At 43.7% G+C, this 27,203-nt stretch overlaps 1 protein-coding gene across 3 annotated transcripts in view; it reads left to right on the top strand.

The window, feature by feature from the left end:
• HDAC11 (histone deacetylase 11) overlaps positions 1-27,203 on the top strand; it is a 126,001-nt gene that overhangs the window by 63,609 nt on the left and 35,189 nt on the right. For all 3 annotated transcript variants that reach the window (XM_060238291.1, XM_060238293.1, XM_060238292.1), the window contains 2 exons: positions 21,220-21,296; positions 24,181-24,243. In XM_060238291.1, the coding sequence (XP_060094274.1) occupies positions 21,220-21,296; positions 24,181-24,243 (140 nt within the window). The remainder of the gene's footprint in view (positions 1-21,219; positions 21,297-24,180; positions 24,244-27,203) is intronic.

The raw sequence follows: 27,203 nt of genomic DNA, 5'->3' as shown, positions 1-27,203 counted from the left end.
ACATTACAATCCCCCCTCCCTCCAATGTTGACTTCCCCGGAGTTATAGATTCAAGTTCAATACTAAAGGTACTTCTAACTGATCAAAATTCAATACATATATATTTTTTTCCCATTAATGCTAAAAAATTGTCCAATGTCTTTTTACGTTCCACTCTTTCTCCCTATATCCTTTAAATTTCTTCCACTCCTTTTTGAATATCTCTAAGTCATAGTCTCTCAGCGTTCTAGTTAGTTTGTCCATTTCACTCCACGATAAAACTTTCATAGTCCAGTCCCATTTCTCTGGTATTTTTTCTTCTTTCCATAGCTGCGCATACAATGTCCTAGCAGCTGATAGCAAGTACCAAATTAGAGTCCTATCTTCCTTTGGAAATTTTTCTAATTGTAATCCAAGCAAGAATGTCTCTGCAGTTTTCTTAAAGTCGTAACCCAAAATTTTGGAGATTTCTTGTTGTATCATCTTCCAGTACTCTTTCGCTTTTTCACAAGTCCACCACATATGAAAGAAAGAACCTTCATTTTTTTACATTTCCAACATCTATCCGACATCTTTTTGCTCATCCTGGCCAGTTTTTTCGGAGTCATATACCACCTATACATCATCTTAAAACAGTTCTCTTTTATACTCTGACAAATTGAGATTTTCATTGAGTTCTTCCAAAGGTGTTCCCACGCATCCATTTGTATTTCTCTATTCACATTAATTGCCCATTTAACCATTTGAGACTTTACTATTTCTTCTTCTGTAGACCATTTCAATAATAATTTGTATACTTTTGATATCAATTTTTCATTATCTCCAAGCAGGACCCTTTCCAGTTCTGTTTGTTCTCGTCTGATTCCCTCCAATTTAATATCATTTTCCATCAAGCTTTTAATTTGTTGCATTTGAAACCAATCATATTTATTGTTTAACTCTTCTGAGGATTTTAATTCGATTTTATCTCCTTGGATCTTGAGCAGTTGATTATATGACATCTCTCTTTCTTCATCGGATTCATCTGTTATTTTTATTACTTCTGCTGGCACTATCCATAGCGGTTTTCTCTCATCCCCATATTTCTTATATTTTATCCAAGTATTTAGTAAGCTATTTCTGATATAATGGTGAGAGAAAAAACCGTCCATTTTATTCTTCCTGTAGCACATGTACGCGTGCCAGCCGAATTTGTTCCCATGGGCTTCTAACCATAAAGGTTTTTTATCTAACAGCATTATCCAATCTTTGATCCATGTCAAACAAACTGCATCATGATACAATCTTAAACCCGGAAGTTGAAAACCACCTCTCTCTTTAGCATCTATTAAAATCTTCATCTTAATCCTTGGTTTCTTTCCGGCCCAAATAAAGTCAGAGATCTTCCTTTGCCATTTGTTAAATTGTTTGGCATCTTTTACAATCGGGATAGTTTGAAACAAATACATTATTCTTGGCAAAATATTCATCTTAATTGCAGCTATCCTGCCCAGTAAGGACAAGTTTAGCCTATTCCATTTTATCAAATCTTTGTCCATCTTACACCACAGTTTTTCATAATTATTTTTGAATAGATCAATATTCTTCATTGTTATCTCTATTCCAAGATATTTGACTTTAGTAGTGACCTCACAACCCGTCACCTTTTGCAATTCTTTTATTTTATTTGGTTGCATATTTTTACATAAAAATTTCGATTTCTCTTTGTTTATATATAGTCCTGCTAATTCTCCATACTCTTTTATCTTAGCTAGCAACAATGGTGACACTTGAATCGGATTCTCCAATATGAACACTATATCATCTGCAAAAGCTTTATATTTATAAGAGAATCTTCTAATTTTTAGTCCTTCTATTTCTTTATCTTTTTGTATTTGTTGTAACAAAATTTCAAGGGTCATTATGAACAACAATGGTGATAACGGACATCCTTGCCTTGTTCCTTTACTTACTTTCAATTCTTTAGTAAGATCTGCATTTATGCACAATTTTGCTTGTTGATCCATATATATTGCTCTTGTCATTTTTATAAATTGTTCCCCTAAGTTTATTTTTTCCATTACCGCAAACATAAAGTCCCAATTCAAGTTGTCAAAGGCTTTTTCTTCATCCACAAAAAATAAGGCCACTTCCTTTTCTGGATGCTTCTCATAGTATTCCACAACATTAATAACAGCTCTTACATTGTCTCTTATTTGTCTTTTGGGAAGAAATCCGGCTTGGTCTTTGTTTATAAAGTTGATCAAATATTGCTTCAATCGCTCCGCTAAAATTCTTGAATAAATCTTATAGTCATTATTCAACAATGAAATTGGTCTATAATCCTTTACATTTGTGATATCTTTATCTTCTTTAGGAATCAGAGAGATTACAGCTTCCCTCCAAGTATTTGGAATTTTCCCTTCTTCTCTTATCGTATTTAACAATTTCAACAGTTTGGGTGTTATCTCATCTTTAAGGGTTTTATAAAATTTTGATGTAAATCCATATGGCCCTGGGGCTTTGCCTTCTTGCATTGCTTTTATTGCTGCTTCTATTTCAATTTTCTCTATTGGGTCATTTAAAGTCTTTTTCATGTACTCCGTCAAAGGTGCCACTTGGATATTCCGTAGATACTCTTCCACTTTTTCTTTCCTGATGTTCACACCTTTAAATAAATTTGCATAATATTTAAAAAATTCTCTTTTAATTCCTTCTTGATCTACTATTGCTTTCCCATTTACCATAATTTTGTTTATGGTTTTATTTTCTTTCTTTTTCTTCAGTTGCCAGGCCAAATATTTACCAGGTTTGTTCGCATTTTCAAACGACTTCTGTTTCAGACTTTTCAAGTTCCATTCTAATTCTTTGTTCAGCAAATGCTTAACTTGAGATTGTAATATCGTAATTTCTTTTATTAATTTCTTTTCCCCTGGCCTTTTTTTCAATTCCCTTTCTTTTTTGTTTATTTCATTTTGCAATGATGACAACCTCTCTTCCTTGGCTCTTTTATCTTTATTATTCAATGTGATTAATAGTCCTCTCATTACTGCTTTATAGGTGTCCCATACTGTTTGAAATTCCATATCATCCGTTTCATTTATTTGGAAGAATGCTGCAGTTTCCTTTTCTAAGAATGCCACAATGTCTTTGTCTTGTAGTAAATCCTCATTAATTCTCCATCTTCTTGTTTTCTTTTGCAATTTTGTAGACCAACATATTTGATTATGGTCCGCCCAAACCTTTGGTAGAATCTCAATTTTTTTTGTTATGATGCCCAAGCTTTGAGAACCCCATAACATGTCTATTCTAGAGAAAGAGTTATGTCTCGCTGAGAAAAATGTATAGTCTCTTACTTCAGGGTTAAACTTTCTCCAAATGTCTTCTAAGTTCTCCTGTTTAATCAACTCAAAGAAAGAGTTGGGTAGCTTTCCTTCTTTATCATTCTTCTTTTGGCTTGATCTGTCAATATTATTTTGTATTGTCCCATTAAAATCGCCCATCATCAAGACCTGATCGTATATCTTTTCATCCAGTTGTCGATTAATGTCTTTAAAGAATTTATCTTTCGCTCCATTGGGCGCATATAATCCTAATAGTAACGTTTTTTTCACCTCCGACAGTTCCTTTTTGACCGCCGCATTGATAGGATCTCCCTTTAATTGCTCCAGTCAGTATTGTAATCCTTTGGATTTTTTCCTTGTTCTATAGCCCGTTTGTTGTTTTTCCTAGTTAATAGTTTAGTGTTATAGTTAGTTGTTGTTGTTTTAAAAAAAAAGACTTGTTGTTGGACTTTGCCCTTTGGGGCTTCCCCCCCCCCCCATTCCCTCAGAAATCGTTCTGTGTGGGTTCCGGTGCCTATGGAAAGGCGTTGGGTTTTTTTTAAATGTTGCCGCAAGTGTGGTAGCAAAATTGCACCTCTAGACGATCACTCCCTCTGCTTATTGTGTCTGGGCGAGGGACACCGAGTCGATTTGTGCCCACATTGCTCGAGTTTCTCGAAGCAAACCCGCAAAAAACGGGCGGCAAGGCTATCAGCTGCACTTGTAGAATTGGCTCTTTGACCACCGAAAATGGCAACAGGCCCTGATGGTTACATCGGTCAATCCATCATCACCGGTGCAGACTGACTTGCCAACCAAGCGAGGCCGACCCAGAAAACAACCCTCAGAAGGGTTAGTGGCAACTCCGGCCAAGAAACATCGAGACGATTTGGGGACCCGATCGTCCCTCCCAAAGAAGTCGAAGGAGAAGCGGAAGAACAGACTTTCCTGCACTCCTCCTCCTCGGGATGCTTCGGTATCGACGCAAGCTGCTCCACCCCGGAAGATCTTGGCATCTCCGCATCCATGGAGTCCTTCGGTGTCGAGAAGCAGGGGTTCGCAGCTGATCCTTCTGTCGGGGTCTGAGCAGGAGATAGACCTTACCCAAAGCACTTGTTCATTGAGATCAGGATTGCGTCATCGGAGCGACAGTGATTCGGCATCGGAGATCGAGACTTCGGCACAGAACGAACCTCTGGCACCTCGTCCACCAACTATGGGATGGAGAGAGCTTGAACCGGCTGCTATGGTTCAACGTTTCCTGCCACCTCTGCTGTGGGATCAATGTCAGTGGCCTTGTTCCTATGGATACCCATACCCGCCATACCAGTGGTACCCTCCATGTGACTTCCCAGAATGGGATCAGCGGTTGGAAGCCTTGCATCTCTCAAGAGTTTCACATCACTCCACGCATCGTGCATCGGCATTGGTGTCGATCCCTCCCAAGAGACACAGAGAGCGGGTGGAGGAAGTACAAGAACGTTTGTCGGTATCGCTGCAGTCACCTGAGCGCGCTTCGACCCCAATACTTTCTGAGCACTCGGTGAGAAGAGACTCTATCCTGACAGGGCAGTGGAACCTTTGCCAGAGTCACATATTGCTGAGGACCTTCCCATATCTCCATCGGAAGATCTGAAGTCTTATGAGGACTTGGTGAAGCGGATGGCATACTCCCTCTCCCTCACAGTAGTTTAACCACAGCCAGTCGTTGATGACATCGTCTTCGACATAATGCAGAGAGACACATCGACGGCTGTGGCCCTTCCAGTAACCAAAGTTATCCTGCAAGTGGTGAAAGAGCCCTGGACAAAACCGGCATCTACACCAATCTCGTCGAAAAGACTGGACCATATATATCGAGTCCAGGAGGCTGGTGCTGCGTTTTTGTTCGCCCACCCCAAGCCCAACTCGATGTTGGTCTCCTCTTCCTCTTAGGCATGTAAGACCCATTCTTCCCCACCTGACAAAGAGGGCAAGAAATTAGATAATGCGGGCAGAACATTTTATTCAGCTGGAGCATTGGAAGTAAAGGTCTCCAATTATGCCGTGTGCTTGGCTCGCTACCAATACTCCATTTGGGAGCAGCTCATACCATTACTGTCTTCCTTGAGCGAGGAGAAGCGATCTTCATTTAAGAAGCTGCAGAAAGAGGGCTTTGCTGTGGCTAGGCAACAGCTGGCTGCAGCAAAACACATGGTGGATGTATCGACCAAAACCATCACCTCTGCCGTCTCCCTGCGTTGTCACTCTTGGCTAAGGTCTACAGCTCTTCAGCCTGATACCAGGGCCTATGTTGAAGACTTGCCTTTCAAGGGTGAAGGTCTTTTTAGTTCAACCACTGACAGTGTCCTTCAAGAGATGGACAAAAGCATAAAGACCTCAAGAAACCTGGGTGTCCCGGCTTCCTCTAGGGCTGGCAAGCCTAAGCAATGGCATAAATCTTGGCCTAAGAGGCCCTACCAGAAATTCTCCCACGACCAGCCGTGGAGACCTCGCTCTTTGCAAGCAGAGAGTAGGTCTCCATATAGGGGAAATAACAAAATCAGATTTGCTTCAGCATCTGCAGCCACCGGCAAATCTAAGGGTGCCCGCCCACAGAAGCAGGGCATTTGATTTTTCTGTAGCATGCATTGCTGCCCCTCTTTCATAACATATCCACCTCCGTCAATACCTTCTGGCTTGGGAGTCCATCTCCACAGACAGGTGGGCTCTTTCCATCATTGCAGACGGATACAAGATAGACTTCGTTCAGGTTCCGACTCTGCTGGCAGAGGTGAGCAACCTCTTGCAGAAACAAGCCATAGAACTGGTCCCGTAGAGGCCAGAAGGGGGTGGGGGTTCTGTTCTCCTTATTTCCTGGTTCCCAAGTGGGATGGGGGATTGAGACCAATTATGGACCTTCGAAATCTGAACAAGTTTATCGTGTACCAGAAATTCAGGATGTCCACCCTGCAAACGATCCTTCCCCTCATCAACCAAGGGGACTGGATGGCAACGTTGGATCTCAAGGATGCCTACTTCCATATTAGCATCCATCCTTCATACAGGCATTTCCTTCATTTTGCAATAGGTTCCAACCATTTTCAGTTCAAAGCCCTTCCATTTGGCCTGAGCACTGCACCGCACTGCACCAAGATGATGAGTGTTGTAGCCGCACATCTTCATCTTCAAGGCATAGTCGTTTTTCCGTTTATCGACGACTGGCTCCCCGTGGTGGAGTTGGATGAATGTCTATCCGGCCATATTGCAACTACTCTTCATCTTCACACCTTAGGTCTGCAGGTCAACGTGGCAAAGTTTCATCTTTTACCATCACGGACAGTTCAATTTATAGGGGCCTTGCTGGACAGAAGCTTTAACCATGCTTTTCTGCCTCAGCAGAGGGCAATGGACATTATTAATCTTATCCATCTTTTCCAAAATTGGAAATGGGGCACAGCACAGCAGCTGCAGCAGATGCTGGGGCTCATGGTGGCAACTACAAGTGTGTTGCTGTTTGCAAAATTGAAAATGAGAGGTCTTCAACGGTGTTTACTCAGACAGTTTCGGCCTTTACGAGACTCACCTCGGAAGAGGTTTACAATTCCACCCTCAATCCTCTAGACCCTGAAATGGTGGAAATCCAAAGACATCTGTCAGGGAGCTCCTTTCCATCTACCTGTAATGACAGTTACAATTACCACAGATGCGTCTTTGTGGGGTTGGGGTGCTTACATGGATTCTCTGTGTGTGGGGGACCCTTGGACTCCACAGCTGACTCATTGCCACATAAACTATCTGAAACTGTTGGCAATTTATTTTGCCCTTCGGTCTTTCCATCCCATGGTAGCGGGGAAGGCGGTGGCCCTGTTGACGGACAATACTACAGCCCTTTGTTATGTCAACTGGCAGGGCAGGACAGTCTCTCGACGGCTCTATGTGCTAGCAGTAGAGCTGTGGATGGAGTGCCTGGAGCATGGCATCTACGTAAAGGCTGCGCACCTTCCAGGGGTGTTCAATCTGCAGGCGGATTCGTTGAGCAGAGGAGCAGCATCTCCGCACGAGTGGGAGATGCAGTGGCGCTTCCTTCAACCTGTGTTTCAGCTCTGGGGGTATCCTCAGGTGGATGTATTTGCCACAGCCAGAAATCGGAAGTGTCTTCTGTTCTGTTCCAGGGGGGGCATGGATCCAGAGTCATTGGGAGACGGCCTGATGTTCCCGTGGAACGATTGGTTTCTATATCTGTTTCCGCCTCTGCTGACAAGAGTTGTCAACAAAATTGCGAGGGAGAGACCACGGTGCATTCTAGTGACTCTGTGGTGGCCTCAGCAGAACTGGTTCCCGATCTTACTTCAATTAGTGAGGGGTTTTTTTTATCAGTTTCTGGCGGAACCGAACCTTTTGTCAGCCCAGGACGGATACGTGTTTCATCACAACGTGTCTCATCTAAAGCTGACGGCGTGGTTCTTCGACCCTGTGAGTTCTCCAGCAGAGTCCAACACGTCTTTCTAAATAGTAGAAAGTTGTCTACTCATGCTTCCTATGACAGGAAGTGGGGGAAGTTTCTTCAGATTTTGGCTGACCCTACAGTCTCACCTCAACGGGTGGGTCTATCGGTGATATTTGACTTTCTGTTATCTTTGGTGGATGCTGGACTTTCTTTTTCTTCTGTTAAAGTTTATTTATCAGCAATATCAGCGTACCAAGAGTCTGTTGAAGGACATTCAGTTTTTGCTCATCCTCATTTGAAGAGGTTTCTAAAAGGGCTGCTCAGATTGCATCCTCCATCAAGATCACCTCTACAGTTGAGGGACTTGCCTTTAGTATTAGACAGGTTGACTCGGCGTCCCTTCGAACCAATGGCAACCTGTTCTCTTCAACTTCTGTCATGGAAGACAGCTTTTTTGATGGCAATCACGTCGGCACACCGTGTAGAGGAAGTCATGGCTATGCATTATAACCACCTATTTTAGTTTTTTGTGAGTCTGGAGTGTCGTTGGCTCCTGATGTTTCTTTTCTTCCTAAGGTGGTTTCCCAGTTTCACCTTAAGTTGGACATTTGGTTACCCACATTTTATCCCACGCCTTCCTCAGATGAGGAACGTCGGTGGCACGCTTTGGACGTTAAGCGTGCATTACTGTTTTATTTGAGTCGTTCTAAGAGTTTTCTTCAGGACCAGCATCTTTTTGTTTCTTATGCTGCTTCTAAGTTGGGTTCCAGAATTTCATCTCAACGGCTTTCAAAGTGGCTTACTGAGACTATTAAACTGTGCTACTTGTTCGCAAATAAGCCGTTGCCTGGGCCCATTTGCGGGCACTCTACTAGAGCGATGGCGACGTCAGTGGTGTTCCTGAAAGGCTGACGGACGTGTGCAAGGCCGCCCCTTGGTTCTCTCAACATGCATTCATGAAGCATTATGCTCTGGATGTGCATGCCCAGCAGAGGACTCGTCTGGGAGCTGCGGTGCTGCAAGCTGTTTCTTCTGGTTGACCGTCTTCCCACCTCCAGGTATGTCGTGCTTGCTAATCTCCCATGAGTGTGAAGCACAGAGACCACGAAGAAGATAGACAGGTTGCTTACCTGTAACTGTAGATCTTCGAGTGGTCATCTGTGCATTCACACTACTCGCTTTCCTTCCCCACTGCTGACGGTCTCCCTATATTAGGGGTTTCCAGCAGTCAAAAAGGAACTGGCAGGATCCACACGCTGGTGAGCATGCATACTGGGATGCCTGCGTATGCCCACTGGTGCTGAGCACGAAAAATCCTGGGCTTTTTAGGTACCGATTCGGGGGATCGGCGCAGGCGCTATATCCCATGAGTGTGAATGCACAGATGACCACTCGAAGATCTACAGTTGCAGGTAAGCAACGTGTCTTTACTGATAATGTTTTAATTAATCTAATGTAGAGTCTTATTGTTGGATTCATCTAAACCACGCTGAGCCCATTTGTGGGGTTGGGCAGGATAGAAATCCCCCCAAAGAAGTAAATAAATAAAATAAATAAAAGCATCGAGATGAAAAAATGAACATTTAAAAAAATATATTAAGAGCAAACTAGCCAAAGAAGCACTGGGGCCTTTAGATGCTAAATTGGGATTGTTAAAGGAAGTTGGGGAGATTGCAGAGAAGCTCAGTGACTTTTTTGCTTCTGTGTTTATTGTGGAAAGTTTGGGGTGTGTGTACTCATGCCACAGACCCTATTTTCAAGTAGAACTGAGCAAAAGTGAAATGGCCAGAGATGAAGTTCTAGACCTACTGGGCAAATTAAAAACTGATAAGTTTCCAGGTGCTGATGTACACCTGAGAGTTCTTAAGGAACTTAGATGTGAGATAGCTGATATACTAACCCATATAGGTAACCAATCACTAAATTCAGGCACTGTACCAGTATACTGGAGAGTAGCAAATGTGACACCAATTTTAAAAAGGAATCCAGGGGGAAAACAGGAAATTACATGCCAGTTAGCTTAATGGCTGTCCCAGGACAATTAGTAGAAACTGTAATCAAAAGATAGAATTTTTAGACACATAGTGGGACAAAGCCTGCTGAGGGGAAATCAGCATGGCTTCTGCAAAGGGAAGTCCTGCCTCACCAACTTTTGGAGTTCTTTAAGAAAGTGAACAAGCATATAGGCAACGGTGACCTGGTAGATATTAAATACCTGATCTTTCAAAAGGCTTTTGACAAGGGACCTCACCAAAGACTCCTGAGTAAACTTAGCAGTCATGGGATAAGAGGATGGGTTCTGTTATGTATTAAAAGATGGTGAAATGATGAACGCAGAGAGTAGGAATAAATGGACAGTTCTCACAATGGAGGAAAATAAGCAGTGGGGTTCCATAAGTATCTTTATTGGGACTGGTACTATTTAATTTAGTCATAAATGATCTGGAACTAAGAGTGAGTAGTGTAGTGCCAAGGTTGCAGATGACACCAAATTATTCAATTTAGCAGTCATGGGATAAGAAGATGGGTTCTGTTATGTATTAAAAGATAGTGAAATGATGGACGCAGAGAGTAGGAATAAATGGACAGTTCTCACAATGGAGGAAAATAAGCAGTGGGGTTCCATAAGTATCTTTATTGACTGAAGAGCTACAAGAGGACCACCACAAACCAGGTGAGTGGACAACAATGTGGCAAATGAAGTTTAGTGTTGATAAGTCTAAGGTGATACATATTGGGACAAAGTTCAAGTATAGACTAATAGGGTTTGAACTTGCAGAGACTGAGAGGGAAAAAGTTCTTGGGATCTTATTGGATAACTCAATGAAAGTGTCACCCCAGTGTGTTGCAGTGGTGAAAAAAAAGGCAAACTCTATGTTAGGGACTTTTAGGAAAGGGGTTGAGAATGAAACAGCCAATATTAGAATCCCCCTGTATAGTGTCATTTGGAATATTATGTACAGTTTTAGTCACCATATCTCAAAAAGGACATTGAATCAATCACTCTCCCCACATTCCAGGCACCAGTGTCAGCTGCTGACAATCTCCTCCAAGCTCTCCCCCTCCCATCTCAAGAGTTCGAAGCAGGCTCTGGAAAGAACTTTCAGAGTGAAGACATATGAGGCACGCTGATGCTTCAGATCTCTCAGCCCTGAGTTCTAGCAAAGACACTGCCACCCAGAGAGCAGGCTGATTGAGTCTGTTCTCTGGCTTGCATCCACGCTCCTTCCTGATCCTGACCTGCTTGAATTCCTCGGGACCCTGACCCTTTGACTTTTGGACACTGACTTCTGATTCCGGTTTGCATATTGCTTTGGTGACTTGGCTCTTGCTTGACTTCCTGGACTTTGACCTTGGACTGGCTTTGGACTCCCGCCTGCCGTGCCCTGAGAACGTGACAGATTGCTTCCACCCACACACTCACTGCACAAGATGGATGAGGAGGCAAGTGGAGACTATGGGCAGCTAGCAGCCTTGCTCACCCAGGTACAGCACCTCACCCAAATGGTGACACACCTGCAGCAGCAGCAGCAGCAAACCGCTGCCCCCGCCCAAGTGCCCGGTGCTTCCCCCAGAGAAGTTCGCCGGGAAGGTGGAGGAGTTTCCAGCATTTCTGGCACAGTACAAACTGTACATTGAGCTATGTTTCAGAGACTTCCACAATGACAATACCAAGGCATGCTTCATTATCAGCCTCTTAAAGGGGCAGGCAGCCAAATGGGCTCACCTAATGCTCCTAGCCCCATCGCCTCTGCTGACTAATTGCCAGGGCTTCCTGAATCACATATCAGTAGCTTTTGTTAACCCCCATCAAGCTGCTACAGCCAATTGGGAGATCCAGACCCTGACACAGGGTAGAGACTCGGTTTCCCAGCACTCCACCGAGTTCAAGCTCCTGGCCCAAGTCCTGGCCTGGAACGAAGCTGCCCTCATGGACCAGTATATGGAGAGGGCTGACTGACGAAGTCCTTGATGAGCTGGCACGAGTAGACTGACTGGCCACGCTGCAAGGCTTAATCATGCGGCGTCTCCGCATCGATGGCTGTCTGGAAAGCCACCGCCAAGCGCAAAGCAGCACCCGTCCCTCACAGCTGCCCCGCCGCCCAGCGACAGTGACACCCCCGGTGCCCACCAGCCCCAGTAATGAGGACCTCGAGTCCATGCAACTAGGAGCTGCACGGCCGTGCCTCACAGAAAATGCACGGCACCACTCACAGAATCTCTGCCTGTACTGTGGAGGGACAGAGCACTTCTCCGGCTTCCCTGCCAACCGCATCCAGCCAAGTACCGTCCCACTACCGCCAGCAAAAGACCAGCCCCAAGTCTGAGTGGACCCCCCGACTTGGGACACCTAGCCGGATCCCCCAAACCCTATGCTATCAGCCAGGGCCCATTCCTTGTACTGGTCACACTTGGCTTACCAGGCAGGCGCTGGCTATTTGTCTACGCCATGGTCGACTCCTGGGCCGCTCGCTGTTTCGGCGATGTGACCTTTGTGAAATAACGTCAGATCCTGGTGCAGGACAAAGAAACTCTGACCCTGGTCGAAGCCATTGACATGCGCCTCCTCTTCTCCGGTCCAGTGACCCGGGAGACCTGCCCAGTCACGCTCCAGATCCAACACATTTACGAGCAATTGCAATTTGATGTTGCTCATATGCCCTGCTTTCCCCTCATTCTGGGATTCTCCTGGCTCATGAAACACAACTCCCTCATGGCCAGAGCACAGGGGGAGCTGTGCTTCAAGGACCCTTGCCCTCACCAGGCCCAGCTGACTGTCCTGGCCGCCGCTGCCCTGGCTGCTGGTTCCCTACTTCCCCCGACCTACACGGACTTTGCCAACGTATTTGAGGAAAAGGGGGCTGACCAGCTTCCCCCACACCGGCCTTATGGCTGCGCCATCGATTTGGTGCCAGGGGCACCCCTACCCATGGGGTGGCTCTACCCCATGTCTGAACCGGAACTAGCAGCCCTGTGGGACTTCCTCGCCAAAAATCTGAAGTGGGGTTTCATCTGGCCATCCATGTCCCCGCTGTCCACCCCTGTTCTCTTTGTCAAAAAAAGGGTGGCAAGCTCCATCTCTACAATGGCTACCGAGCCCTGAACAAAATCACCACCTGGGACTGCTACCCATTGCCACTGATCCCAGAACTACTGGATCGCCTCAAGGGGGCGCAGGTCTATACCAAGCTGGACCTCTGGGGCACATATAACTTGGTGTGGATCCATGCAGGAGAAGAATGGAAGATGGCTTTCAGGACCCGCTATGGCCAGTATGAGTACCTCGTGATGCCCTTCAGCCTGACCAATGCCTGCCATCTTCCAAACGCTGATGAACGACATCTTCCACAACCTGCTCAACTGCTTTGTGATTTTTTATTTAGATGACATTTTAATCTACTCCCAAAGCCCCGCCCAGCATGCAGGGCAAGTCCACCAGGACCTGCAATGCCTGCGAGACCATGGTCTTTATGCAAAGCTGGAGAAGTGTGCCTTCAACTTGAAGGTGGTTGAGTTCCTTGGCCACATCGCCCCTTCCTATGGGACTCAGATGGACCCAAACAAATTCGGGGGTGTCCTGATCTGGTAGACACCACAGAACCGCAAGGACGTACAGCGGTTCCTCGGCTTTTCCAATTATTGCCGCCACTTCATCCCTGCCTGTGCTGATATAACCACACCTCTGACCCGGCTCCTCTGGCCCAAAGAGCCATTTCACTGGACTCCAGAGGCAGGCTATGCCTTCACCACCCTGAAAACCTGCTTCACCACCAAGCCGCTCCTGCGTTACCCAGACCCGCAGCTGCTGTTCACCGTGGAGACATTGCCTTGGCTCTCCTCTAGCGTGGCCCTAGGCACAGTGCTGTCCTAGTATGAGGACCCCTCCCAGCCACTGCAACCCTGCGCTTACTACTCATGTCAGCTGACACCCACAGAATGCAACTATACCATCTGGGAGAGGGAACTCCTGGCCATCAAGACTGCCTTCGAGGTTTTGAGGCATCACCTCGAAGGGGCCAGCCACCTCATCCAAGTCCTAACTGATCACCGAAACCTGGAACATCTGCCGACTGCCTAATGCCTCACCCAGCGTCAGATCCAGTGGTCCCTCTTCTTTTCCTGGTTTGACTTCCAGATCACCTACATCTCACAGAACCAGAACCGGAAAGTGGATGCCCTCTCCTGAAAACCGGAGTACGCAGCGCCAGCTGGACTCATCTTTGCACCCTCGGTCTTCGCTGCCACCTCAACCCACCCGACCTTGGCTGTGGACATCCAGGCCAGCCAGGTGCAAGACCCCTGGCCCCAGCAATGCTTCCAGGAAGTGCAAGACGGCCCGGCCGGGGACCTCTCTATCTGCCAGGGTCTCCTACTGCACCGTGGGCGCCTATATGTGTCTCTGGGACCCCTCCACGCTGACGTGCTCTGCTTGACACATGACTCCCCTCCTGCAGGGCACTTCGGCCAACACAAGAACCTGCATCTGCTCACGCGGGAGTTCTGGTGGCCCCGTGTCCGCACTGACGTGGGCCACAGAGGCCTGTCGTTAGGCCAAGGATATACCGACCAAGCCCTCAGGTCTTCTGCATCCCCAACCCACGCCTACAGGACCCTGGAACACTGTCTCCCTGGACTTTATCACCGAGCTCCCCCGGTCCAATGGGCACACTTGCATCCTGGTGATGGTGGACCTGTTCACCAAAATGGTTCATTTCGTTCCATGTCCCAGGCCTCCCACAGCTCCTGAAACAGCCCAGCTCTACCTCCAGCACGTCTTTCACCTGCATGGTCTCCCAGCACACGATCTCAGACTGCAGCCCCCAGTTCACCTCCCAATTCCGGCAAGCCCTGTACTCCAGCTTAAGCACCCCGGTGCATTTGTCCTCAGTGTACCATCCCCAAATGGATGGGCAGACCGAACGCACCAACGCCATGCTGGAACAATACCTGCGTTACTACACTTGCTACCAGCAGGATGACTGGGTCACCTTGCTACCTCTGGCCAAGTTTGCCTACAACAACGTCGTGCACTTGTCCATGCAACAGACCACGTTTGCAGCCACCTATGGGTACCACCCTTACTTCTTCCCAGCGGTCCTGCCCCCCACAGCAGTCCCTGCTGATGCTCGCTTGCAGGAACTCCGGATCCTCCAGGACTTGCTGCGAGAGCAACTCCAACAGGCCAAAGAAGCGTACAAGCTAGCAGCTGACCAGAAGTGACAGGTGGGGCCACCACTGAAGCCCGGGGACTATTTCTGGCTCTCCACCCCGCTACCTGCGTCGGTCTGGCCAGTCTCGCAAGCTGGACCCTCGCTCACCTGATCACAGACCAAATCAACCCCGTTGCTTTCTGGCTACAGCTCCCGGCTACCCTCTGCATCCACCCAGTCTTCCACCGGTCCCTCTTTGTTCTTGCTGCACCACCGGATCCCATCCAACCACGGCCTCCAGTGCCACCTCCACCCGTCCTGGTTGATGACGAGGAGGAATACGAGGTCCACCAGCTCCTGGACTCCCGAATCCACCATGGGGACCTCCAGTACCTCATGGAGTGGGAAGGCTATGGCCCCAAGGACTGTTCATGGGAACCCGTGGACAACCTACATGCCCCTGACCTTGTGCAGCAGTTCCACACAGCCTACCCTGACTGGCCTGGCCTGTCTGGGGGGGTCCTACGAGGGGGATAGTGTCATGAGCCCTGAAGAGGGGGAGCTGGAAGGGTTAGACTTGGAAGAGTTGCCAGCCAGTTCCTCAGCCGAACAACCAGCAGCTGGCCCATCAATCACTCTCCCCACATTCCAGACACCAGTGTTAGCTGCTGACAATTAATCTCCTCCAAGCTCTCCCCCTCCCATCTCAAGAGTTCGAAGCAGGCTCCGGAAAGAACTTTCAGAGTGAAGACATATGAGGCACACCGATGCTTCAGATCTCTCAGCCCTGAGTTCTAGCAGAGACACTGCCACCCAGAGAGCAGGCTGATTGAGGCTTCCATATAACACCCACCCAGGACCTGGTAACTTCATGGAAGCAACAAGTCTGTTCTCTGGCTTGCATCCACGCTCCTTCCTGATCCTGACCTGCTTGAATTCCTTGGGACCCTGACCCTTTGACTTTTGGACACTGACTTCTGATTCCGGTTTGTGTTTTGCTTTGTTGACTTGGCTCCTGCTTGACTTCCTGGACTTTGACCTTGGACTGGCTTTGGACTCCCACCTGCCCGCGGCCTGAGAACGTGACACTAATCCCCTGAATCCCAGAGCCAGGAGGCAACATCAGGGAAGGCCTTGGCCTCTGTGCCTTGTTAAGGCCATCCAGAGGAATTGGTTGGCCATTGTTTGAGACAAAATGCTGGACTAGATGAACTATTGGTTTGATCCAGAAGGGCTCTTCTTATGTTAGCATCGGAATAGTAGAATGATTTATTTTATGTGGTACTGAAAAAAAAGGCTTCATGCACACTCCTTTCCTAGACAGGCAGATTCTTCTTTGTACTGTACTTAACTTTATACAGATTAAACATAAATAGGTTGCATTTACAGTTTAAACATAAGACAGAAACAGCTGAGTAATAAGAACTGAGGTAATACATTTAGGATTTTTTTTTTCTTTTTGTGCTTCATGTTTGAAGCATTCAATTTGTATGGATTAATAGCATAGGCCTTCTGAGAAATTGTTTTAATTTTTAAATACAGATACAAATATTATATTCAAACATGTAAATTATTACATTTAGTATTCACGTAAACGTTACTTCTGAAGATTAGCCTGAGCTATGTAGATTGGTACTGATTTTTCCTCCTAAACAGATTACTTTGCAATTTTTCTTGAATCGCCTAAAAAGAAAGCATATAATTAATTTACAAAGGCTTTGAGGGTTTTTTTCTGTATATCAATAATAAAAATGAAATTCATATGCTTACCACATGAATGACCTTGGAAAAATAAGTAAAGAACTGAGTCAGTAGGTTTAAAAGTGCATGACAATGAAAGGGCAATTGTGTCTCTTTTTAACTTCTGGAAAAAAACCCTGTTACTTGATTGTTATTGTTGCCTCGGTGATTTGTACTCTTGTGGCTTCTGTTTTTGTGTCTCAGCTGTGTTCCTTTGGGTCAGAAGGTTTTTCACTCCTGTCATGGATGACCTCATGTTGTTGTAGCTCTCTTAAATATCTCTAGAATGTCTTTTATTTCTGGTAAATGAGACTAGGTTGATCAGATTTTCAGTCTGGAATCTTAATTCCAGCAACTGACAACCTTCACACACACCCTTTTTATGCACATCTTGGTAGACGTTTTGGGGTCCACAAACAGTTTAGTACACCTTTCTTATTTAACATAGCTTACTTTAAAATCTATAGAAATTCTTTCTTATTATTACAGCAAATATTTTGTGCTCTGCAGTGCCATCCTACAAACACTTTCTGAGGAGTAAGCTCCACTGAATAAAGTTGAGTAGGCTTCTTAGCAGATCAGCTTAAAATTGCTCTTTTGGTCTTTTGAAAGACCTACTGAATAACATGAAGCAGCAATAAATTGAGACATATCCACTTTAGCACATGTATCAAAAGCATGTCAGAGACCCTTAGAGACTGAAAGAATCCATAAACTGTTTTAGATTCTGGGCTCAAAAAATCTGGGCTGTGTTTGTTAACTGGTTTCTAATAGCCAGTTAGAATCAGTGTTAATGAATTCTGTTGCACATTTGCAAAATAAGTATACCCCATCTGTACCCACTAATCATTGAGAAGGTTTCATGAGGAAAGACGACAATGTGGATATGTAATGCTGCCACGCCTTTATAAAAATGTGTTTTCCCTGTAATGCCCTTCCCCGCTTCCAAGTGTTCCCTTTAAATGGCTTTTGCAAGTGGGTGCTGTGCGCAAGTGAAGTCCAAGCGGCTGGAATTCACTCACACACTTTGCGCACTTGAAAGTCATTTAAAGAGAATGTTCCCTTAAAATGGCTTTTGCAAGCCGTGCATGAATGAAATCCAAGTGGTGCCTGCTTGCAAAAGCCATTTAAAGGGAACATTCTCTTTAAATGGCTTTTGCAAGATATTCCCTTTTCCATTCTGCTGGCCTCAGGGGGCTGCTGCCAGCAGAAAGGAGGGAGGCCCCAGCCTCATGAACAAAACTAGTTCAGTAAACAGGGATGTTCAGAGAGGTTCATGGTTCTTGTGACCTCACAAACCATGAACCATGAACTAGGTGAACCTGAATTACCCCTGTTGTGCCCATCCCTAGATATCAGGTAATTGACAGCAAAAGCAAAGAAAAAGACCCACAGTCAGATAGAACTTTTGACTTATCAAGGGAAGACTTGTGACAGAGAGGTTATGTTCTGCTTCTTTCTAAGAGCAACCAATTGGAGCTGACCGAATGTTAGTGAGAGACAATTGGAAAAGAGCTGTTAGGAGAACAGGTGGTTAGAAAGTTGAGAGAGAGTCTGGCTGAGTGAAGCTGTGGCAAAGTGCTGCTTAAAGCTGACTGAGAAAAGGTCAACTTGTATCAAAAGATCCCACATGCTAGAATAGGTAAATAGTTCAAAAGTTCGATGGAAAAGTAACTTTATAATCTCTACTTTACTTTCTTGTCTGTTCGAACTATAAATAACAGTTGTTCTTGTTTGTTTAACACTGCGGGCTGGTTGTCTTGCACAAACTAAGATCTTGGTGTATACATAACTTAGGATATGAATAAATGGTAGAAGTGTGTGAATGGAAAAGGGTTTGAGCCCCCAACCCCTGTAACTTGGTGCTGTGTTTGAATGAGGGGAACTTGTTAAAGAGAGCAGGGCTATCATATCTGCTGATATCTCTGTGAGTGAGTGAGAGAACCTGAGAGGTGAACTGTTTGGGTCTTTCTCTAGATTTTAAAGGAGGCAAGAAGGTTAGCAAGAAGGTGAGTCTGCCTTATCGTAAAACTATGAATCTGAGAGAGAGAGGTTGTGGAAGATGGTAAGCAATCACAACTCTCTTTAAAAGGGACCCTCTAGAACCTTTTAGAAATTCCAGTCTAATGATGAATACCTGGGTTAAATAAGTAGGTGGACATCACTGGAGAGATTGAGAATCTTAATAACAGAGTTCAGAAGTGTTGCATTGAATATTTGACAGAAGTTCAGATGGAAATGCAGAAGATGCATGAAGACAGTCCCATTTTATACATATGAATCAAAGAGTAGTGCACTACTAAGGGTATATTATTGATGTAATGTAGGTTTTAATGTAAGATGGCCACAAATTAATGTACCATCAAGCCTATACATACTACTGTCAAATCCAGGGCCGGTGCCATGCCCCAGGGTCGGGGCTACCCCCTCCCTCCCAAGTGATTTAAATGATGTGGAAGCAGCCACTGTCCTTCCTGCCAGTGAAAAGACCCTGCCAATCAGCTGATTGGCAGGACTTTTCACTGGCATTTGGAGCACCAGTAGAAGCAGCCTGGCCAGTGTCACCACGTGATTTAAAGACTCTTTAAATCATGTGGGAAGGCATGTGGCTGTTTCTGCCACCTCTCCCACACGATTTGGATTGCCGGTAGGGACTTGAGAGTTGCCCCCCCCCCCCAGCGATTCAGATCATGTGAGAGGGCTGGCAGAAGCAGCCACAGCCTCCATGCATGATTTAAAGACCCTGCTGACCAGGTCAGTGGGCTCTTTAAATTGCGCAGGGAGGCATGTGGCTGCTCCTGCCATTTTTCCTGTGTGATTTGAATCGCTGGTAGGGGTGGAGATTTATATTGTGCGGGGAGGGAGAGGGCAGCTTCCACTCTCCCAGTGGGCCACAATTTGGGCCACCCCCAGGGATACCCCCCTAGGCAACTGTCTAAGGTCACCTAATGAGAATGCTGGCCCTGGTTATATCCCAATATGGACCTTTTTTCTGCCAGTGTCTGTCCAAACTAGAAGTAGGATATTGGTTGGAATGGAGTTTCAAGATTGCAGGAACATTTACTTTTTAAGAATTAAGAAAACGTGTTTAGATAAACTGCAGTTTCTTGAGGTACACTTCAGCCTGAGCTTGTGAAACACTGGTGATTTGATTGTACTACTGTTTGCGGCAGGAGACTCAACTAGTTTACCTTGCAGGATAGAAATAGTTATTCAAATCAACAAAACTTGTCAGAAAAGTGATAGTACAGTTTTGGGTCATCTTCTTTTTTTGTGACATCTATGACACTTAATTGTGTCAACAGTTATCACCAGGGGTCATTTTGTAGAAAAATAGGTGCCGCAGCTCATTAGCACAACTAATTTGCATAACTAATTTGCAATATGCCACACACCCCATGACATCACCAGAAGGTGTACTAAATTATATCAGCTCAGCATCTACCTTAAAATGGTTCTTGAATTATCATTGTCATAATAAAACCTCACTCCCATCATATTTTTTAAATTACTTTCTCCCATGTGGCCACAGTGGCATGCTGAAGATTTCCATCTGTCTGCTTTATATGTTTTGATTATTTCCCCATTTTTGTGGGGAGGGGGGGAAATATTAGAAAGTCTGTCAAATTTTAGAGTTCAGCAAAAGGGAGTTTGAACAACAGAGTCCAGAAGTAAGTTTTTTTTGGGGGGGGGGGAGAAAGGAAGAGCACAATAAAATTTACTTTTTCAGAAGCTCCACTCCTGTGAGCTTCTGCCCAAACTGAGGCCTTAATGTGCCACCAGCAACAAGCAGGGATGCTAAATGTGACAGGGAATGCATAATTCATGCATGGGTAAATATGTCAAAGTTGAAGGCAGAAAGAAGTTGACACAGAATTTTCAGTGGCGGTCCTATGTTGAGTATAGTGTCTTGTTCCAGATTCTGTCTGATCTCATGCTATTATTAGTGCCACATTGGAATCCATGATAAAATTGATGCTCTCTCTCTCATTCCAATGACTGAGTATCATCTGTGAAGATAATGTTACTTGACTTCCTTATGTAGGTGGCACATTGTTATGCATATGCTAGTTATGGATTCAGATTATTTTATTGAACAGACATGGCTTTTGTTACATGTGTACTAGGTGTTATAGATATACCTTGCTTGTATTAGTTTTTATTGTAGAATTTCAGTATTTCAGTTTACCCTGATTAAGAAGGTTTGATGTATTTTAGATTTAGATAAACCAAACTTATTTATGCTGTGCATTACAGGCATGCTCGTGTTATTTGGATCATTTAGATGTTTGAGTTCAGTTCTGGGTCCAGATTTTTAGATTACTAGAAATTTCAAGATTCCACTACACTTCCACGACTAAAAGTTGAGGTCTAATCTTGGTGGACTTTGTAATGGTTTGATAGTTCAGATATGTTAAATGTTTGGAAACCTCATTGGCTTTGATAACATTTTTTAAAAAATCATTACAGGATTTTTATAGTCTTTTCATTGCATTCTTGCAGATCTGATTAATTGAGCATGCCTAATGAAGCAATCTGTTCAGTAGTCTCATATTTTCCCAAAACACATTTTTTTTGCTAAATATATTCTTTAGATTTAATTTTCTTTTCCTTTTAGGTGGAGGCTTTCATCACTGTTCTAGTGATAAAGGTGGAGGATTTTGTGCATATGCTGACATTACATTGGCTATAAAGGTAAGTAAAGACCTTTCTGGACAAAACCATTGATTTTCTGAACATCTCCATGAAGCCAATTACACTTAGTTCTTTAACTGTTTTTAATTCTGATAGATATGAGTCCCTATGAGGGAGGATGGATTTGTCTTATTTGAAACAGTGTTGGTGTGGCTAAGAGCTTTAGTAATAAAGTCTGATGGAGACCGAAATAGTAATACAAAAAATCTCATCAAAAGGGCAGCCCCAGATGCAGAGAAGGAATGTGCATTTGGATATTTCCAGTCCAAAAAAATCTGAAAATTACCTTATTGGTATTTTCTGGATATATTTGGGTGTCTGGATGGTATCTGGGGTTTTCTAAGATACAGTAAATGGATTCAAAACAATTCCAGAAATATTTAGGAGTAACCAGGGGATATCGGGGGCCAGTATTTTAAGGCTCCCAGAACTGCTTGTCTTTAATTTTATTTTCTGTCTGTGTCAGTGTCTTCTTGCTAGGGCTTCGTATCAACTTACCAGTTTGGTTTGACTGGGATTCTGTGCTTAAAAATTGGTTCTGTTGGTCTTGCAACATTGTGTTCCTTTCTGAAGTTGGTTTGCTTTGGATTCTCTAGTTTGATGTTGGAAGATGTACAAAAACAAATGACAGGATGATCCATCTGCAACAGTGGGAGATAATGGGAAATAATGGAATGGCTATTGAATGGGATAGAATGGGAGGCAAGAATGCCAGTTCACTTGCATGTGCTCCATAGAAATGCATTACAGCACACAAAAGTTGCAATGAAAATTTGGAAAAATGGCCGTCTCTGGGTCCAGATAGACTGCTCTAGGGCTAGAATGACATTTTTCCAGCATAGCATGAGAGCCCCTGGAACTGGAATCAGTGCCCTGGGACTTGAATGGTAGCCCCCAGAGGGAAATGATGGCCCCTAGTACCAGATAAACTTCTCTCAGTCTGGAACGACAGCCTCTAGAACGGAGTGGCAGCCCCTGGGAGCAGCATAAGTGTTCCAAGACTGGAATGATAGCCCCCCAGAGCAGAATGGTGATACTTGGAACCAGATAAACTGCTCTGGACATTCCAGCCCTAAAGCAGTTTGCCTGGCTCCAGGGACTGTCATTCCACTCTGAGACCTGTCAGTGCAATCCCAAACCACTGATTGAATTACTGGGGCCCATCTCTGGAGTCTGTTGGGCAAGTTGCAGAATCCTTCTACTTCCAGGGGCCATACTCCACTCTGGGGACTGTCATTCTAGTCCCAGGATGCCTATACTATTCACAGAGGCTGATATTCCACTCTGGGGGCTGTCATTCCAGGCCTAGAACACACATGCACTGCCCAAGGTTGTCATTCTACTCTGGTTGCTGTCAGTCCAGTCTCAGAGCACTCTGTCTGGGCCTAGAGACCCTCATTGTAAACCCATTCCACATTTTCATTGCAATTTTCATTGCAACTTTTGTGTCCTATAATATATTCCAATGGATCCCATGCAAGTCAGTTAGTATTCCTGGTTTCCATTATATCTAATGGGCATTTGAGCATCCCCCACTGTTCTCTGTGGGCAGTGCTGTCATTTGTTTTAGTGCATCCCTCCAGTCCTTGTTAAATCAGTTTAGCTTGGATTCTCTACTTTGGCATTGATTGTGTTACGTTTACCACATTTCATTGTTCTACTGGGATACCCTGGTTTTGCATTGGTTCTTTTGGGATTGTTCTCTTTGTTTTGGGAGGCTTTTGGCCAGTGGTTGTTTTACTTGCTTTTGTTTCTTTAGCTATTCTTTGTTCAGTCTAGAGAAACATGGTATCCCCCTCCCCACCAACCTCAGAAACAATGGAGGATGGCAGAGAACACCTTGTTCAGGGGCCCATAGAATTGGATCTCTTGGTCTAACTCGCTTCAAATTTGGCAGTTGTTTAATGGACAGGCACTGTCAGATCCACTATAGTTTTGGTGCCATTTGCTTTCAAAATAGCCCCTCTAGCCCCCCTGGAAATATTCCCCATAGGGAATAATGGAGCCAAGTAATATCAGAATCCCCAAAAAAGAACTGGATCCGAATGCTAGACCAACATTTGGGACCTGAATAACTGGGAATACTAATATTTTGACTCCTTAATATCTAAATGCAAAAAAATACTGGTTTTTTTTCATAGTGCACATCTTTAATACAGAATTTTAAACAAACCCTTTAAGCACACTGGCATGGTGCCCACATGCAGAGGAAGTTCGCGTGACTGTGCTTCCTCCCTGATCAGAAACACTGGTTTTTGGATATTCTTGATCACAAAGAACTAAGAATACACATGCACAATTCCTTCACATGTGGATGTTGTGCTATTCTCATGAGCCAGTGATTACACAGTGGTGTGGTATGTTCAGCTGAGATGTTCCCAAGCACTACCTGAAGCCATTAAAGAATATAGGATTTGAAGAAGAGCTATGTGTTATTTCTGATGTATTGGCAACAAATATATAGTGCAACTAAATGGGAAAAATACATGTACTGATCTGGATAAATGCTGAATGTAGTTTTTAAAAACCCTTCCAATTTAAAAGCAATAGAACCAGTTTGTTATATGGTATTTAAATAGGCAACATTTATATTGGATTGTGCAAATGCATAAACTGAAGGAGTTGCAATCATTCAAGGGGGGACAGTTTTGTACAATTCCCCCTACTCATTACACCCCCCTTCCATGCTGTATGACACCTATTCATGAGATTCTCCTGACTCAGCAGAGGGGGGAAGGGAAAGGCTGGGGCAATTCTCTTACATGAGCTCCTTCCTCTTACACAGCTATAAAGTCAAATCCATGGACATTAACTGAGAAGAGAGCTATGAAATATTAAGTTTAAAATGTCTCATCTGCCTTTTAATATATTTTTTGTATTCCAGTTTTTATTTGAAAGAATAGAAGGAGTTTCTAAGGCAACTATTATAGATCTGGATGCACATCAGGTGAGTGATCGTATTAATGAAATTCAGACCAGAATTCCTGAGTCATTGTAGTAGCATTGTGCCTTTTACAGCAAAAGCTAATTTATAATGAAAGCTTTCAATAAAGATATTTCAAAAAGCAAAACACACGTGGAAGGTTTCATGTGATATTAGATGATTTTAAAAAACTTGTATCATGCACATATTGCACATATTATGTTTTCACAGTATTTTTTATACAAGAAGAATCTGATAAAGCATGGAAAATGACATTGGTACAAAATAAATAATAATAGTATTTGAATAATTTGTCATGGTTAGATTTTATTACAGTTTTTTCAATGAAATGTCTGCATAACAGATATTTAATATTTTAACATTTTTATCTGAATACTTTTTAAAAAGCAAAGCAATAGTCAAGGTCTAATTTAAACATTTAAAAATATGTACAATCTTAAGGCCAGCCTATTTCCCTTTTGAACCTACCCAGAGGTCTTACTTCAGGAAGTCCTGTCATCAGAAACTAAACAGGTAGCAATCAGAGATAGGGCCTTGTTGGTTGTTGCACCAAAAATGTGCAATTCTCTCCCCAGGGAGACGTTTTGTCCTCTACTGTTATCTTCTGCCAGTAGGTGGAGACATTTTTGTTCTGTTTGATGATCTCTTACTTGTCTCTCTTTTCTGTTAATGTTTCTAATTGGTGTTTGTGTGTGTATTGTGTTTAAAGTTGTTTTAAATATTTTTTGCAATTCACTACCTTGAGGGTGTAATTGACTAGCAAAATTGTTTTAATGATATGTTTAAAATGTAGAAATTTATATTCTTTGACATAGAACCGGAATTATAGGCCATTTGTTGTACCACCTTAAGAGAATTAGACTATCACAATTCTGTTCCTGAAGTTGAGGAGGTATGGGCATAGCTAGTAGCCAGACAGAAGACTGTAAGTCCAGTCTTATTCCATGAGACTTACTCCAGGAAAATGCAGCCTCAGTGCCCTACTTTGAGATTGGTTGGAGAGCTGCATATAAATCTGAGGGAGAACAACAGTCCCCCCATGCTTAGTTGTGTTGTTCATGCTGTATGATATTTCATATTCTGCAATTATTCATTAGTGATAAAACTATTAGATAATCACTTATTTGGTTTGATTATTACTTCCTTAACCACAGTTTGTTGTACAAGTTTGGTGGTCTTTGGCTAGAGGAATATAATTAATTAAATAACCACTGTGTACTATATATTTAGTCTGAGCTGTAGCTCCATCATGTGGCTGGAATGTAAAAACTATGTTTCAGTTTGCTAATAGAAGCTTACTTGGTATAAGCTTGGTCACTGAAAGTCCTTAAACAGAATTATAATTAGCACAGCAGGCATAATCACTGCAGCAGTTTGTACAACAGATGTGTTTGACCTTTTGTGCTGGAAATAGAGAGGAGACTAAACTAAAGGACAAATACCAAACCTACCTGCTTGCAATGTACAGTATGAACTAAGACCAACATTTGTATTTAAATTCTATATAGATGTTAAAAAGAGTGTTGTGTGAGGTAGCTGTAAAATCCTGAATTAGCGATATTTGTAGATCATTGCTGCTTTCGTTATTCAGTATTCAAGACAACAACCCATTAGTATTGTTATGCAGTTCTTATATTTTTATACAAATTATGCTTATTATAAACTTGTGGACAGTTTACATTTTATAGAGAAATAAAATAATAAAACTAATTTAATATATCATTTATGAGTTTATGCTATATTACACCACTTTTTGGATGTATTTTTGTTGCTTAGAATAAATGGAGATCCCTGAATGACCTATTGTGTAGCATAATTCTCTTCTGAAAGTTAAAGCATCCCAGAAACAAAGCGGCCCCATGAGTTGTCACAGATCCTGTTTTCAGATTGTAAAATTGTCAGTCTTGATTCCTGTGTACAGTGTCCTCTTGGAGAGCTAGTTTGGTGTAGTGGTTAAGTGTGCAGACTCTTATCTGGGAGAACAGGGTTTGATTCCCCACTCCTCCACTTGCACCTGCTAGCATGGCCTTGGGTCAGCCATAGCTGTGGTAGAGGTTGTCCTTGAAAGGGCAGCTGCTGTGAGAGCCCTCTCCAGCCCCACCTGCCTCACAGGGTGTCTGTTGTGGGGGAGGAAGGTAAAGGAGATTGTGAGCCGCTCTGAGACTCTTCGGAGTGTAGGGCGGGATATAAATCCAATATCTTCATCATCATCTTCTTCTTCTCTTTTAAATAGAGTTAGAAAGGGTCTAAATTCTTCCTTAATGTATTGTGTTCCAGTAGGAGATGCCATAATCTCAGGGATATAGTTTAAATGCCTAGGTGAAAGCTACTGAAATAAAGAAGCCTAGAATTCAAAATGATGTTAGATTTGGTTTGTTACTCTGCTGTACTCCAGTACTACAACTGGAGATAAAAACTAAAATCAGGGCCTTTTTTGAGCAGGAACACACAGGAATGCAGTTCCAGCTGGCTTGATGTCAGGGGTGTGGCCTAATGCTAGGCTTTTTCTACAGAAAAGCCCTGACTAAAATGGATATTCCTGTTATGCTTTTGGAAATTTAAACGTTCAGAATTTCTTTAACCTTAAAGAAGCTCAAGCTTGGCTTGAGGGATTTACTATTATATAGTATCCTCTTTAAAAAAATAAAGATAAGGCTTGGAGAGATTTGGGGAAATATCACTTCTACTCTAGATGTGTACATAGACTTATTTTATAACACAGAATCCAAATCAGTTTCTCCTTTTTTCGCTGAGCAGAAGGTGATGAGGAAAATCTGTATTTCAAAGGGTTTTTTTAGTTTTGTTAAGATATGCACAGAAATGAAAATACTTTAGTTAAAGAAAATAGAACATGCCTGGGGGAGGACACTCCGGACTCCATGGCACTCCTGACCCTCTCAGCCCTGGCTACAGCAGAAGCACCTGCAGTGTCCTGTTCTCTGGTCTCAATTTGGGGGGGTGGG

The sequence above is a fragment of the Heteronotia binoei genome, chromosome 5 (assembly GCF_032191835.1).
Source record: "Heteronotia binoei isolate CCM8104 ecotype False Entrance Well chromosome 5, APGP_CSIRO_Hbin_v1, whole genome shotgun sequence".
In the NCBI taxonomy this organism is placed as follows: Eukaryota; Metazoa; Chordata; class Lepidosauria; order Squamata; family Gekkonidae; genus Heteronotia; species Heteronotia binoei.
This window is presented reverse-complemented; position numbering and strand designations above follow the sequence as displayed.